We start from the raw sequence: 16,397 nt of genomic DNA on the forward strand, positions 1-16,397 counted from the left end.
GGCCTGAACAGCCAGTTGTAAGTGATAAGAGATGGTCTTTTGAAGAAGGAATTCTAAAGAGCTCCTGGGCTGTCCCAGAATAAAGAAGGGATGGCTATCTTGATAGTGGGAGTGATAAAAAGCTTAGCAAAAAATTCAAGTCATAGATATATTAGTTCTCAAGAAGCTTACTCATTTATGCTCTTTTTACAGTGGACACCCATTGACTATCTTTGACCCAGAAGTAAGGGTGACGAATCAGAGAAAGGTTCTTTAAGGGATGGGGGAGGGGATACTAAGGTTGTCTTTGACAAGTTTGACAGCAAATTCTGGAGCAGCAGGTTCACGCTAGCTCCATGACAAAGGTGGTTTTGAAACTATTGGGCAGTAGATGTAGAGAGGCTGCCCGAGCTGGAGACCCTGATACCTGAACTGGGTAGCCTGTGGGGCTTATGTCATTCAATCCTTCTGTGGTGTCCTGTTCCTTTGCTGTACAAAGGCTGATTTATAGAACACTACTACCACAAATAGAGTATTCCCCAGGGTCCTCCTATATACCAGATACTTGTAAGGCATTGGAGATGCAAAACAGAATAAGATACAGTTCTGTCCTCTAAGAATTTAGCATTTTGTTGCAAAGACAGATATGATAAACAGAAAATATTATATAGTAAGTGAAATAGAGCTTCATAAGGGCTTAAATGTCAACAGGGTAGAGAATATTTCCTTGGGTCTAGAATGAGGGTGGATATTTGGTAAGAAGCCTTCCTGAAGGAAGGTAGCATTTGGGGTGTGTCTTAAGGGATAAACAGGCATTTGCTCAGTGAAGAAATGAAAGGTGGAAGAAGCAGAGGGAACTATGAGCCCAGGCAGGGAGGTCAAGACAGTTTGGAGAGGGTAGTTTTTACTGGCGTTTCAAATGTATGTAAAGCAGGAGGTGAGAGCAGAGAACTTGGCATGGGGTCAGCGGAGGGGATCTTTGTTTACCATGAGAAGGAATTGAGGCTTTGGGGTAGCCAGTGAAGGGTGAGGAGGCTGGCTCTGGGCCACAGTCCTTGTGGATCTTCCAGGCCCAACCACAGGCAGCTGCAGGCTGTGTCTGGCAGGCCTCATAGAGGGAAGGTGCCCACTCACATCAGAGATAGGAGCCAGCTCTTTGGGGCTCCTTGGAATGAGATGACTCCTGTGCCCAGTGGCTCTGGCCTGGAGCTGTTCTGTGGTTGGGGAAGGGAATGGAGCTTGTGGAGCTGGTGTCTCTCCTCCCCTTTTGCCTCTAGCACTGTCGCAGTGAGTAAATAAAGGCTTGGTTGTGACTTTTACTCTTTGTCCTAATTGACCTGATTGTTCAGCAGAAGGTTGTAGGCAGTAAGAGATGTGATCGGATTAGCACTTAAGAGCTCCTTCTGGTGGGTGAGAGACAAGTCCATGGGATCCACACACATGTAGACACCATTGTGTGGCCATTGTAGAATCTAGGGAAATAAAGATAGCAAAGAGGAGGTTTCTTTTTAATGGTGAGGAGGTGAAATTTTTAAGAAATACTTATTTTTTGGTTGTGTCGGGTCTTACTTGTGGCACAAGGAGTCTTTGTTGTGTCCCGTGGGATCTTTTGTTGGGGTGCACAGACTTTCTAGTTGTGGAAAAGAGGCTCCAGAGTGTGCGGGCTTGAGGCCATCGGCTTAGTTGCCCCGTGGCCTATGGGACTCTTAGTTCCCCAGTGAGGGATCAAATCCACGTCCTCTGCATTGAGAGGCAAATTCTTAATCACCAGGCCACCAGGAAAGCCCTCTGCTGCTGCTGCTGCTAAGTTGCTTCAGTCATGTCCAACTCTGTGCGACCCCATAGACAGCAGCCCACCAGGCTCCCCTGTCCCTGGGATTCTACAGGCAAGAACACTGAAGTGGGTTGCCATTTCCTTCTCCAATGCATGAAAGTGAAAAGTGAAAGTGAAGTGGCTTGTGTCTGACTCTTCGCGACCCCATGGACTGTAGCCTACCAGGCTCCTCGGTCCATGGGATTTTCTAGGCAAGAGGACTGGAGTGAGTTGCCATTGCCTTCTCAGAAAAGCCCTCTAAGAGGTGAAATTAACTGAATTTGGTAGCGATTAATTTGAATAATCCCTGATCTCTTCTTTTCCTTCCTTCCCTCCTCACTCTACCCCATCAGATGCTGATCTGATCACCATCTGAGATAGGCAAAGGAAGAAGGGCAAGGTTACAGGAAAAAATAAGTCTAGTTTAATAAGTCAGATGCTCATCTTATCTGAGTCTCCAGTAGGCAGTTGTAGGAATTTGCATTCCTAAGGAGTGTTGTCAACATGTAGGTCATCTACGGAGCATTCTAGGACAGTACAAACATATAGAGGAAGAAGAAACTGGGCAGAAAAAAAAAGAAATATCAGGAAAGTAGAATTCTAAAGAGGCAATGTCCTCATTTTTGTTTAAAGCATAAGAAAAATGACTTGTGGAATACAGTAATTTACAAAAATTTTCAGTAATGATATGTAGGATCTTGAAGAACTGTGCTAAATAAATAGTATGCAATATCAGAGCTGTACTTTTTTTTTCCTCCACGAAGAAAGAGAATGTCTCTTAAGCCATCATCCTACTTGTTTGTGCTAAGAGCATCAGTTTGAAATACCCAGTTCCTGGCAAGCAGTTTCTCTCTTGTACTCTTTTCAGTTGCATACTATTCATAGAAATGAAACTGAACTTGTTGCTGGATATTTTTTGCCCTTTTTTCTATCACATTTTGAACTTTCTTATTAATTGCAAAGTACTTTCTGTATATAAAGGAGATAGAAACTGTACATTTTCCTGTTTGTGATTTATCTTTTGAATTTCCCTATTTAAAAAAAAAAATATTATCAGGTCAAATTTATCTTTTCTCTTTTAACTTCTGGATTTTAAGTTGTACCAAGGTCTCCCTTTTGCTTTTGTTACAAAGGAATTCACTTAAAAACTTAACAGATGTTTTTTAGAGCAGGTTTAGGATTACAGAAAGTTGAACAGACAACGCAGAGAATTCCTCATTTCTCCTCTGTACTCAGTGTCCTCTGTTACCGTATTACATTGGTGTGGCACCTTTGTCACAGTTGATGAATTCATATTGGCACATTATTATTAACCAAAGTGCATACTTTTTAGTAGGATTTACTCTTTGTTGTGTAGTTCTATGAGTTTTGACAAATGTATGATGACATGTATCCATCGTTATTTATCAAACAGAAAGTTTCACAGCCCTAAAAATCCCCTGCACTCCTCTTAGTTATCCTTCTCTGCCACTCCCCAACCTCTGATCTTTTTACTGTATAGTTTTACCTTTTTGAGGGTCATATAGATAGAACTGTAACCCAGAAAAAGGGCTCATGTGTCAGAGTTTCACAGAAAGCCAAGCTCTGACAGTGACTGCAGCAAGGTAAGGATTTATTGCAGGCTGCTGAGCAAGTGAGTGGGAGACAAACCTCAGGTCCACTCCAATTTGGTCTCTGAGTTAGGAGCTGGGGGAGAAGAACAGAGAAGCTGGGGTTATTCATTGTCTAGTGACATTTCTGTGACATTTCTTACTTGTAGTTTCAGAAGTCAGGATACCTACATTTTACTAACATCTGGTTGGGTGGACCATGACCCCAGGAGGTGGTGTTGGGGAGGTCTGATAGCTCATCCTGCCCTGGAGAAAAAACCTGAGTCTGTAAGTTAATGATAAGTTATCCATGACAGCAATTTTAGTATGTTAACAGTGTTATAGGCAACAGCAACTTTAGTCATCTGACTGTTGATTACTGTTCAGTTAGCACAGAGTTGAGGTCAGAGGGCACAAGAAAGGGAATACAGTTTTGGATATAGAAGTTAATCATAAAGTTGTCAGGGGGACTTGATTTTAGAGGGGGCTCAGTTTCAGAATCATACAGCATGTACCCTTTTCAGATTGGCTGCTGCATAAAATTAGCAGTATGTTTTAAGATTCTTGCATGTCTTTTCATGGCTTGGTAGCTCATTTCTTTTTTATTGCTGAGTAATATTCCATTGTATGGATATATCACTGTTTATCTCTTCACCTGTTGAAGGACATCTTGCTTGCTTCCAAGTTTTGGCAGTTATCATTAAAGTTGCTATAAAGCTCGTGTGTAGGTTTTCTCTATTGATGTGGTTTTTCAACTCATTTGGGTTAAATCTTCAGGGTATGATTTCTCAATCATATTTTAAGACTGATTCGGTTTGTAAAAAACTGCCAAACCGTCTCCAAACTGTATCATTTTGCATTACCACCTACGTCGAATGAGTTCCTGCTGCTACACATCCCCACCAACATTTGGTATTGCTAATTTTCTTCTTTCTTTTTTTAACTGTAGCTATTCTGTTAGGTGTGTAGTGGTATTTCATTTTAATTTGCAACTTCCTAAGGACATATGATATTGAGTATCTTTTAATATGCTTATTTGGCATCTGTATATTTTCTTTGGTGGGGTATCTGCTCAGATCTTTTGCCCATATTGTAAATGTTTTTTTTTCTCTTTTTTTCTCATTGTTGAGTTTAAGAGTTCTTTTATATATTTTGGATACACTCCCTTTAAGAGTTCTTTTATATATTTTGGATACAAGCCCTTTATCAGATATATATGTTTTGCAAATATTTTCTTCCAGTCTGTGGCTTGTTCGTCATTCTCTTAACAGTGTCTTTTGTAGAGCAGAAATTTTTAATAGTAATGAAATCCAACTCTATAATTTTTTTAATGGATCATGTTTTAGGTTGTATCTAAAACTTCATTGCCAAATCCAAGGTCACCAAGATTTTCTTCCATGTCTTAACATTTAGGTCTCTGCTCCATTTTGAGTTATTTTTTGTGAAAGGTGTATAGTCAGTGTCTGGGTGCACTTATTGGCATGTGGATATCCAGTGGCTTTAGCACCCTTTTTTGAAGTCTAGCCTTTCTCCACTAAATTGCTTTTGCTCCTTTGTCAAAGATCAGATTCTATTTATGTGGGTGTATTTCTTCTCTTAATGTCTTACTGGTTCATTTTTACATTTAAATCTTGGCTTTGTTTGGAATTTAGGTGAATGGTATGAGCAATGAACTTAGCTATATAGTAATCAGGTGGTTAAATAGTTATCCCAACAGAACTGAGATTAATCTCAGTTTTCAAGATGCCATTTTTTATACTAAACGCTCATATATATTTGGGCCTACTTTGGACTTTCTGTTTCATTAATCTGTCTTGTTTTTTTTCTTTTTTTACTGTTATCTTAATTACTGAGGCTTTATAATATACTGTCTGAAAGATCCTGGACACGACTGAGCAACTAAGCACAGCACAACACAGCATATCCGAAAGATCCAGGTCCCTTCATGTTTCTTTTTCTAGAATTACATTTTTATTCTATTTACATGTGACATTTAAAATTGGATTGTCCAATTTCTTCTTCTCCCTGACTAAATCCTACTGGCATTAAATTTATAAGTTATTTTAGGGATACTTGGCATCTTTGAATGAATCTTCCCATCCCATAACCAGATGTCTTTCCGTTTATTCAAGTTGTGTATCCTCTAAGTAGTGTTTTAATTTTTTCTTTGTGTATGCTTGGACAGTAAAATTTATTACTAGGCATTTTTTATGTCTTCTATTCCTATTGTAAATGGGTTCTTTTCTTCCATTATCCCTAATACACACATACTGATACATTTGTATGTGATTAGTAATCTACAGTTATTTATACTTGAAATAGAAAAGATTAAGGTTTTAGACAATTTCTTAGTCTCAGAAATTAGAGAAAGAATTGAGTTAGTAAAATCTTAGAATAAAAAGTGTAAACTAAGGTAATCCTACACTAAATAGTTATAGAACTGCGTATTTTTGAACCATAATGGCCAGTTAAATCATGGAGTTGTTTTTTTTGGTAGGACATTTAAAATATTCCTAAAACATCAGTGATTAAAAGTATGTTGACTTAATGGTCTATTAAGATTTTTCACACATTGATTTTTCAGGATATATTAATGACATAAACCAAGTGTTTAGAGTATAGCAGAGTTCTGTGTGTATAAGAAAGGAAGTGTTAGAGTCTAAAACTCTGAAGGGTCTTCGATGTTACCCTCCTTACATATATGCATGTAGAAATGCCAAGTCTTGGAATCGGCGATCACACACAGCAATAACAGCAGTCAGAGTAACGTGATAGTACTGGATTGCTTTATCCAGTTCTCCACAGAGCTGCAAGGTGAACGCTGTATTCTTAACATCTGTATTTACAGCAAGGTCTGGAGAAGAGCTTAAATTATGAATCTCTGAGTTTATATAGGAGCTGGCATATCTACTTTTTCCTTCTAGAGATAAAGCACTTATCTTTTTCTCTGGAATTTAAGTAAATAGCTTGGGGTGGGAGATAAAGGTTTCTGTCCCTAAATATAAGAGTGTAGCTCCAGGGGAGATAAGAAAGATTTTATTACCTTTGAATGGAAGCAGATGGCTCCAGAGAAAAGAAGACAAGATTAAGAGGAGACATTTTCCATCTTTGTGTCCTATCAGTTTTCATCTTCAGGAGAGCTGGACTGTACAGGAACACTGAGATATCTAGGAGAAATAGTCTTCTAACAGAGGCATATATAATATATATTTATAGCATGTATGCATTTCAGTTCAGTTCAGTTGCTCAGTTGTGTCTGACTCTTTGAGACCCCATGGACTGCAGCATGCCAGGCTTCCCTATCACCCACTCCCGGAACTTGCTCAAACTCATGTCCATTGAGTCGGTGATGCCATCCAGCCGTCTCATCCTCTATCGTCCCCTTCTCCTTCTGCCTTTAGTCTTTGCCAGCATTAGGGTCTTTTCCACTGAGTCAGTTCTTTGCATCAGGTGGCCAAAGTATTGGAGTTTCAGCTTCAGCATCAGTCCTTCCAATGAATATTCAGGACTGATTTCCTTTAGGATTGACTGGTTGGATCTCCTTGCAGTCCAGGGGACTCTCAAGAGTCTTCAACATTACAGTTCATAAGCATTAATTCTTTGGAACTCAGCTTTCTTTATAGTCCAGCTCTCACATCCATACATGACTATTGGAAAAACCATAGCTTTGACTAGATGGACCTTTGTTGGCAATGTAATGTCTCTTCTTTTTAATATGCTGTCTAAGTTGGTCATAGCTTTTCTTCCAAGAAGCAAGCGTCTTTTTATTTCACGGCTGCAGTCAGCATCTGCAGTGATTTTGGAGCCCAAGAAAATAAAGTCTCTCACTGTTTCCATTGTTTCCCCATCTATTTGCCATGAAGTGGTGGGACCAAATGCCATGATCTTCATTTTTTGAATGTTGAGTTTTAAGCCAGCTTTTTCACTCTCCTCTTTCACTTTCATCAAGAGGCTCTTCAGTTCTTGTATGTATTTAGTATAAATATTTCAAAGTTTCACAAGAAACTGATGATTGGTTTATGGAAATGGAATGGGAAAGCTAGGATGGGAAGAGAGAATTGGAGGTAGACTTTTCACTCTTCAACTTTGCAGATACCTTTTGAGTCCTACAAAGTGTTAAAATGTGCAAAATAAATAAAATTTAAAATAGAGGTAAGATTATAGGTTTAGAGTCTAAGAATTCTTAGCTCTATTTTCTAAAATATATATAGTCAAAAAGTTTGGTAACTGTAAGGAAAATTTCACTTCCCAGCTTTAAGATGGCATTAAGAAAGGTAATATTTAGAAAAGATAATATTTAGTGTTACTTCACTAAGTAACAATTAATCTTTATTTGTTGATTGAGAAAACCTTATGTAACACTCCTGAGGCAAGTCAGATAGAGATATAGGAGACTGAGGCACTGTAATCTCAAAGGTGGGCTTCCCTGGTGGCTCAGATGGTAAACAGTCTAAATGCCAATAAAGGCCATTTCCCCTACTAGTCATTATTGATGTCTAGAAATTTATCAAATGATCCAAAAAGGAAAGATTGTCTAGTGCTGCAGAGAAACACTTAAATCTCATTAACTCTTTATTAAGGTGTGCTAATTGATATTCTTGTGGCAATATTTAGTCAAATGGAAGGTTTCTTTCCTCTTAAGGTTAATATACTCCTGACAATCATACAGATATTATGGGAATTATTTTCAACTATCATAATTTCTGCTAACAGTTTATTTTTAACGCATTACTGCAGAGCCTGGGTACTGTGACTTTAGGTGATGTTGCTATAGAGCCTCTGGGGAAAGATCCTACTGGAGGTGTCTTCCTCTAAAACTCCTGAGCTGTGCCCAGGCTGGTCCCTTCTGATAGGTTGTGAGCTATTGTTAAATCCTTTATCTCTATCAGATTTGTTCCTACCCAGTATTGTCACCTGGGTTCCTGTTTGATAGTGACATACTGGGAGAAACTGTAATAAAATAATTACTTGTCTTAGATTTGAATTCCTCACAGCTCTTTGTTAATTTGGTAGTAACTAATATTATAAACACACATCCACCTCTATCACCACAAGCATCCTGTTTTGGTAGTAATGGTTGTATCCTCAGAGTGTGCCCTCTTATACACAATCCTTCTACCAGAGCATGGCATCGTGTGTTACATGTGTTATGTGTTCAGAAAATATCGGATTGGTGGAAGAATGAAATGGGAAGCTTCACTTTTTGGTTGTTAAAAATTAGAGGAGCAGAAATCTTATGTTACAAGCCTGTAAGATTATTTCTGGTGATAAGAATTTTTTAAGTGGTAAGCCAGTAGGAGAATGTATGCTGCTGCTGCTGCTGCTGCTGCTGCTAAGTCGCTTCAGTCGTGTCTGACTCTGTGCGACCCCATGGATGGTAGCCCACCAGGCCCTGCCGTCCCTGGGATTCTCCAGGCCAGAGTACTGGAGTGGGTTGCCATTTCCTCCTCCAATGCATGAAAATGAAAAGTGAAAGTGTAAGTCACTCAGTCGTGTCTGACTCTTAGCGACCCCATGGACTGCAGCCTACCAGGCTCCTCCATCCATGGGATTTTCCAGGCAAGAGCACTGGAGTGGGGTGCCATTGCCTTCTCCGAGAGGAGAATGTATAACATATGACAAAAAGACCAAGACTGATGCTTTGGAGAAAGATCCTACTGGAAATATCTTCCTCTAAAACTCCTGAGCCAGGCTGCTCCCTACCTGATGTTTTTGAACTTTATTACTTGTTTTCTCAATTCACGTTTCACTGGCTTCAGTTTTTTTTTTAATTGTATTATTTAGAAAATGTTGAAGTATTTGGGATATTTCATTTTATACATGGATCTGCCTTGTGTAATATACAGTCATCCCTCAGTATTTGAGGGGGACTAGTTTCAGCACCCCCTAACCCCCCTCCCTTTCTGACCCCCTCTCCCCCATACCAGCATCCTCAGATACTCAAGTCCCTTACATATTAGCATACAACCTATGCACACCTTCCTGTAAACTTTAAATCATCTCTAGATTACTTAGCCTAATACAGTGTGAATGCTGTATAATGAATAGGTATCATTATATGGCAAATTCAAGTTTTGCTTTTTAGAACTTCCTGGAATTATTTTTTTGGAATACTTTCCATTCACAGTTGGCTGAATCTGTGAATGCAGAACCCACTGGCCAACTGTAATTAATTTAGATAAAGTAATTTGTCTGTCTCCTCGTGCTGTTTCCCTCTTTTCCCTACTCCCTCTTTTTCATTTTGCCCTAAGGGTTTTGGTAAAATAGAAGGTAACAGTTCCTTTTTATTGAATTTTTTAGAATTTGAATAGTGACAGAACATAATAAAAAGTGGGGTTTTTTCCTGAAAAAAAGGCTAAGCAACCTGCTGCTCTAAAAGCAGGGTAGAGTAGACTCCTGAGTCCCCCCGCCCCCACCAACGCCTTTTTTTTTCCTGACACCCACTGAAGTCTTGACCATATATTTTATGTGCCTAGTGGTTGTATTAGGAGAGTCTCAGCAAGAGTATGCCAAGGGAAAGGAAGGCCTTTCTGGGGCAGGAAGAGCCCCCAGGTCAGAACAGGCTCACGTGTTTTTATCGCATCTTTGGAGCAGGAAAATCCTAAGACAGATTTTTCCTTTAACCCATTTCTCCTCCTTGGAACTGGAGTAAAGGAGCACTGGCTCGTGGAATGGATCCTAGAGATCCCTAAGTGTCCGTATATTCTGGAAATTAACATTTAAAAATATATTAAAGTTAGGAAGCCATTGGGAATAATCCCAGAGATCATGAGAATATGAATGTCATAACCAAAACTAGGTTATTATTACCTCGTGGATCACTCGCTTGCTCTTTGTGACCTGGTGGACTGCAGCACACTAGGCTTCCCTGTCCATCACCAACTCCCAGAGCTTACTCATGTCCATAGAGTTGGTGATGCCATCCAACCATCTCATCCTCTGTCCTCCCTTTCTCCTCCTCCTACCTTGTGAATAATGACTCTTTAATAATAATAAGCTTTGGGACTTTAGACAAGATGACCTCTTTAAGTCCCATGACCTTTTCTACATAATGGAGTTAATGATAGTACTGATCTCAGATGGTTGCCATGAAAATTAAGCAAGACTAAGAGCGTACCTGGGTGTTCTTAGTTATAAACCCCCAAATCTGGGTCTGACTGGCTTAAGCAGAAAAGAATTTGGAGAGGATATAGGGATTCTCAGTCTTACTAGAAGGGTTGGAGAGCTGGACTCAGATTTATGTGGCTCTGAATTAGTCATGGTCATGACACAGAGCTAGTCTCGGGAGGACTGCTACATCTCTGCTGGCCATCAAATGCCACAGCTTTGCATTGCTGGCACTGCGGCTGTCGTTAGCAGTGTTGTCATTCCTGCCTTTGAAGCTGACTCTTGCTGCCACTGCTTCTGGAAATAATTCTGCACCGTCCCTGATTCTTTACATCACTGGCTCCCAGTTTAGGATGTCAGACAAGTGATTCTGGGCCATACAGCCTAGCAGCAGAGAACCTGGAAAGGCAAATTTACAAAATGATCAGCTTGTATGAGGGGACTTGGACTTTGCTCACCATGAAGACAGAAAACTGGGAATTTCTGAAGCAAGAGTGTCAGTCAGTCCCAAACTGATAAATTGCCACTACTTATAATATACTTAGTACTATGCCTGACATGTGGGAAGTGTCCCCCCAAACACTGGCTTTTATTAATTTATACTTTACAGTTTTTGAGGAAAAGGTTAGATTTCTACTCCTGGGTTTGGTTTTTGAAGCAAAAAAAAAAAAATTGCTTCTAGAGCAGTAAAGGTAAATGGATGGATGTAATTCCCAAGAATTTACATGGCAGTCCGATTACGTTCACTAGATGGTGCCTCCCAGTGATTTTGAAGTAACTTGAGGGTAATTCTGGTCTTGCTAGCCAAAATGTATAAGCAGCCAGTAACCCAGATTGCCACTGAGACTTTCTTGCTATTTATTAATTGCCTCTCTTTTTACCTGGCTTACCATTTATGAAAAGTGAAAGTGAAGTTGCTCAGTCATGTCTGACTTTTTTCGACCCCCTGGACTGTAACCTACCAGGTTCCTCCATCCATGGGATTTTCCAGGCAAGAATACTGGAGTGGGTTGCCATTTCCTTCTCCAGGAGATCTTCCCGGCCCAGGGATTGAACCCGGGTCTCCCTCATTGTAGGCAGACGCTTTACCATCTGAGCCACCAGGGAAGTCCTACCATTTATGAGGGGTCAGTAATAACAGTTTAGAAAGTTACAGGCAAAGTGTCAGAAAACCTGGGTTTGAAAATCTCTACCAGTGACTCCTGGTATGTCTTGGAGCATGTTACTTAACCTCTGAGATTCTTTCCTCTGTGTGTCTGTATATGTGTTCCTCTGTGTGTGTGTGTGTGTGTGTTTGTGTAATAAGAAATTTCCCAAGAATATTATTGAGAATTTAAATGTGCTAAGTCACCTGTGATGGATTCATTTTGATATTTGGCAAAACTAATACAATTATGTAAAGTTTAAAAATAAAATAAAATTAAAAAAATAAATAAAAAGAAAAAAAAAAAAGAAATGTGCTAAGTCACTTCAGTCATGTCTGACTCTTTGTGACCCTGTGGACCATAGCCTGCCAGGTTCCTCTGTCCATGGGATTCTCCAAGCAAGAATATTGGAGTGGGTTGTCATGCCCTCCTCCAGGGGATCTTCCCCACCCAGGGATCTAACCTGCATTTCTGACATCTTCTGCATTGGCAGGTGGGTTCTTTACCACTAGTGCCACCTGAAGATTTAAATGAAAACGTGTGAAAATATCTAGGAAATAGTGAGTACTTCTCAGTAAATATTTCTTTTAAAAATAGAACAAGAGCCCTGGGAATTACAGAAATTTAAGTTTCACATTTCTTTTAAAAAGTGGAAGAAATCTGTAATGTGTAGGTAAATATTTAAGCAGTGTAACTTAGGGCAGCCATTTTAGGGTGCCCCTGAAGTTATGATATTTTTATAATATTGAGATGTTTGCCTTTTTCACTTTCATTTTTTTATGAATGCACTTTCTAAAGATGACGTGTGTGTGGTGTCACAACAGACTGAACAAAGAAGCAAATATGAGAATCTACCTGTCTTCTATTTAGTTCAGTGTTACAGAGATTTACAAAAGTGTAAAGTAATGCCACTCTTTTTATTAGACTTTTCTTTCATTTTGAAAATTTTAGTTATTTTTAATAAAAAGTGTTAATGTGCAATGGTGTTTATTTTTATTTTTTAAAGAATTAACATTTTAAATTGCTGTTTTAATTTCTGTTTTGGCAACTATTGATAGATGAAACCTACATAAATGCAAACCCATTGAAGAGCTCAGTAATTTTTAAGGGTCTAAAGAGATTCTGAGACCAGAAAATTTGAGAATTGTTATATTAATGGAAAGTGCTATGTTTTTCAATAAGAGGAAACTATGATTGACTAATTTATTGGAATGAACCTTGGGCTTCCTTGGTAGCTCAGACAGTAAAAAATCCACCTGCAATGAGGTTCAATCCCTCAACGGGAAGCTCCCCTGAAGAAGGGAGTGGCTACCCACTCCAATATTCTTGCCTGGAGAATTCCGTGGACACAGGAACCTGGCAGGCTGTAGTCCATGGGGTCACAAAGAGTTGGACATGACTGAGTGACTAACATTTTTGCTTACTAAGTAAGTGGACTCGGAACAACTTTCAAAATTCATAAAGTCTAGCTTAACAAAAATACGCATACAGACAGAGATATGCATGTAGAGATTAAGTGGAATTTGTTGTTAGTCACAGAGAATTTATATAGAAGTAGAAGTTTTTAAAAGGAGATTCTTTTCAATGAACTAATGTGATCAGTTATTCTGATCTATACATTAAATGTGCCAGGTTCTATTCTAAGTTATTATGGAAATACTGACAAAATAGACAAAGTCCTCGCCTCAAGAAGGTAACAGTTTAATGAGAGAGGCAGGGATAAACAAGTAAAAAAATATATATGAATAATTATAAATTGTGATAAGAACTACAAAGGAGCAAATATTATGAAATTGAAGAGGAAAATGATGCAGACCTACTTATACAAGAGAGGCTTCTCTAAGTCAATGATTTTTAAGCTGAGGCGGTATATATGAGAAGGAGCAGAGGGAATAGCTTTCTGCAAAGAGAATGGTGTGTGCAAAGACCCTGAGGTGTTGCCTAAAGTAGGGTAGACATGAGGAATGGTAGAACAAAATGATGTTGGAGAAGTAGGCAAGATGTAGGCCATGCAGGGCCTTACAGGCAATGGAAAGAAGGCTTTAGTTTAGACGTGTGAAGAGCTCAAACGTGTCTATGGCTGAGAGGTTTGTAAGGGATTATTTGGCCAGAAGAGAATGTTAGTAAGTATAGTTTATATTGAGGTAGTTGTGATAGAGGATAAGCAGTTATTTCTCATAACTGTCCCTGGTTGATGTTCTCAGTGACAGAATAATGATTTCGAGAGTGATTTTAATTCAGTATTGAAATTCTTAGGTTCTTACTACTGAGAGTTTGTTCAGAAGATTAAATTTCTTTTTTGATTAGGTTCTTTAACTTACTCAAAATATGTATTAAATAACTAAGTGCCTATCAGATTTTTCTACCAGTTATATATGTTTGTTTCAGTGCTCTTCTTCTTTTTTTTTTTTTAGTGCTCTTCTTTTTAATGAAGTAAAATATATTACCACCCTGGGAGACCTTCAGAACATAGAAAATGCTCTAAAAGGGAAAAGAAACATTGCATTCTCATATGTCAGAGCCATTGGAACACCAGGTATTCATCGACTTTTGCTTTAATCTTTGCTGTGCATCTATGTTGAAGGACTTAACACAATGTATTTTAACTACCATCTTAATGTTTTAAAATAAATTTAAAGGATCTTTTACCATTACATTTTCTTTCTTCAAGTATGCAGCATAGTATAATGATTGAATAAGAACTCTGGAGCCAGACACCTAGGTTAGACTCCCTGTTCCACCACCTACTTACAGTATGACCTTGGCATGCTCAGTTGCTTCAGTCATGTCTAGCTCTTTGTGACCCCATGGACTGTAGGCCGCCAGGCTTCTCTGTCCATGGAATTCTCCAGGCAAGAATACTGGAGTGGGTTGCCATTCTCTCCTTCAGGGAATCTTCCCAACCCAGGGATCGAACCCATGTCTTCCATGTCTCTTGCATTGGCAGGCGGGTTCCTTACCATTAGCGCCACCTGGGAAGCCCAAAAAATACAGAATGCTTCACACATTTGTGTGTCATCCTTGTGCAGGGACCATGTTAATCTTCTCTGTATCATTCTAATTTTAGTGTCTGAGCTGCCAAAGCAAGCACATGACCTTGGACAACTGATTTATTTAACCTGTTTCTTGGTCACTAAGATGGTGAAAATAATTGTGCTGACTTCTTAGTGTTATTGTGAGAACCAAGTGAATTTGAAAAAATAAAAAGGTTGCTGTCATATAGTAGGTGCTCTGTGTCTGCTATTACTGTTTTTATTTCCTAACAGTCCTCATGGTACCTGATTTAGTATTCAGTAGTTTATAGTATTTGGTAAATGTTGTTGACTGACTTGGCTTCCATTTTTATTTTGGTGTTTGCTGTTTATGACATATTTTTCTTGACTTTTAAAAAGTTTTGACATCACCTTAGCCTTAATAGGTAATTTTGTCATAAAGAAATTTATAAATGTTTTATAAACAAATAGTAATTATGCTTTCATGATTTTTATGTTAATGGTTATAACTTGGACATGTTAGTATAAAATGTTGTTAAAAACATTTAAAATTGTATATGCTCTATGAAATAAAATCATTTATTGGAAAATTCTGTTTTTACAGACATAAAGCTTGATGGCTACATAGTTTAAACTTAATGTACATGTAAAATAATACCCCACAATCAGCCTATTAATTGTTTCCTTTTCAGGGCCCCTCAGGTTATTGTATTTTGTCCACAGTCTGTAATTAAAGTCAGTAAGAGGAATGAACTATACAGGGACTTACACTTCCATAGTGGAGCCAGAAATCCATGATTTATATTTTAACAGGATCAGTCTGGCTTCTGGGTTTGGAATAGAGTAGAAGGAGCAATAGTAGAATAAGGGAGAAAATCAGGAAGTTATCACAATAATGCAGGCAGGAGATGGTGGTGGGTGGTTTGGACCAGGGTATCAGCAGCAGTGGCAGTGGAAATACATTCGAATTTTAGCAGTAGTTTGCTAAAATTGTAAGAGGTACTGAATTTTCTGACATATTGGATATAGATTGAGAGAGATAGCAGAGACAAGGCTCTAGGATTTTGGCCCGAGTTCCCTCCCTGAATGGTGAAATTGCTAATAACTAAGGTGGGGCATACTGGAAATAGTTTGGAGAAGAAAGCTCTGGAATCAACTTTCGGACACCATACTTGTGAAATACCTGTTAGACAGGCAAGTAGAGATATCAACAAGGTAGTTGTAGTTGGATATTACTAGTCTGCATTTGATGGTGGAATACAGACTAGGGATATACATTTATGACATAAAGTTGTGAGACCAGAGGAGACCATGAAGGGAGTGAGGCTAGATGGAAAAGAGACTGAACTCATTAGATACTTCATCATTCACAGGTCAGTGGAGGAGGTGGAAGGAATGACCTGTGTGTAATGAAGTGAAGATAGAGTTTTAGTGAAGAGATAGTAGCAATTGTATCAAAGGATGCTGAAAGATTAATTAGGATAAGAACTACCAGTTGGCCATTATGCTTAGCAATATGAAGTTACCCATGCCCTTGATATACATGGTTTTTGTAGAGTGGTAGGGATAAACGCCTGACTAGGGTATAAGAGAATAGGCAGAGAGCAACTGGAGACTGTGACTATGGAGTCTCATACAAGATTTTGCTATTAAGGGAAGGAGGATACGAGGCAGTGGCTGGAGCAGTATGTGGGGTTGTGTGATGAATTTTTTAAGAAGCGTATTTGTATGTTGACACGAAAGATCTTGTGGAAAAAGGAAAATACATTAT

At 38.8% G+C, this 16,397-nt stretch overlaps 1 protein-coding gene and 1 non-coding gene across 2 annotated transcripts in view; one reads left to right on the forward strand and one right to left on the reverse strand.

Moving 5' to 3' along the window:
* Positions 1-16,397, forward strand: part of TXNDC16 (thioredoxin domain containing 16) — a 92,823-nt gene that overhangs the window by 19,142 nt on the left and 57,284 nt on the right. Inside the window, exon 7 of the mRNA XM_061430076.1 lies at positions 14,048-14,169. Coding sequence (XP_061286060.1) covers positions 14,048-14,169 — 122 coding nt within the window. The remainder of the gene's footprint in view (positions 1-14,047; positions 14,170-16,397) is intronic.
* On the reverse strand, positions 14,618-14,724 carry LOC133256344 (U6 spliceosomal RNA). The gene has a single exon (XR_009739208.1). It is a non-coding gene; the product is annotated as a U6 spliceosomal RNA (small nuclear RNA).

Source organism: Bos javanicus, chromosome 10 (genome assembly GCF_032452875.1).
Source record: "Bos javanicus breed banteng chromosome 10, ARS-OSU_banteng_1.0, whole genome shotgun sequence".
NCBI lineage: Eukaryota > Metazoa > Chordata > Mammalia > Artiodactyla > Bovidae > Bos > Bos javanicus.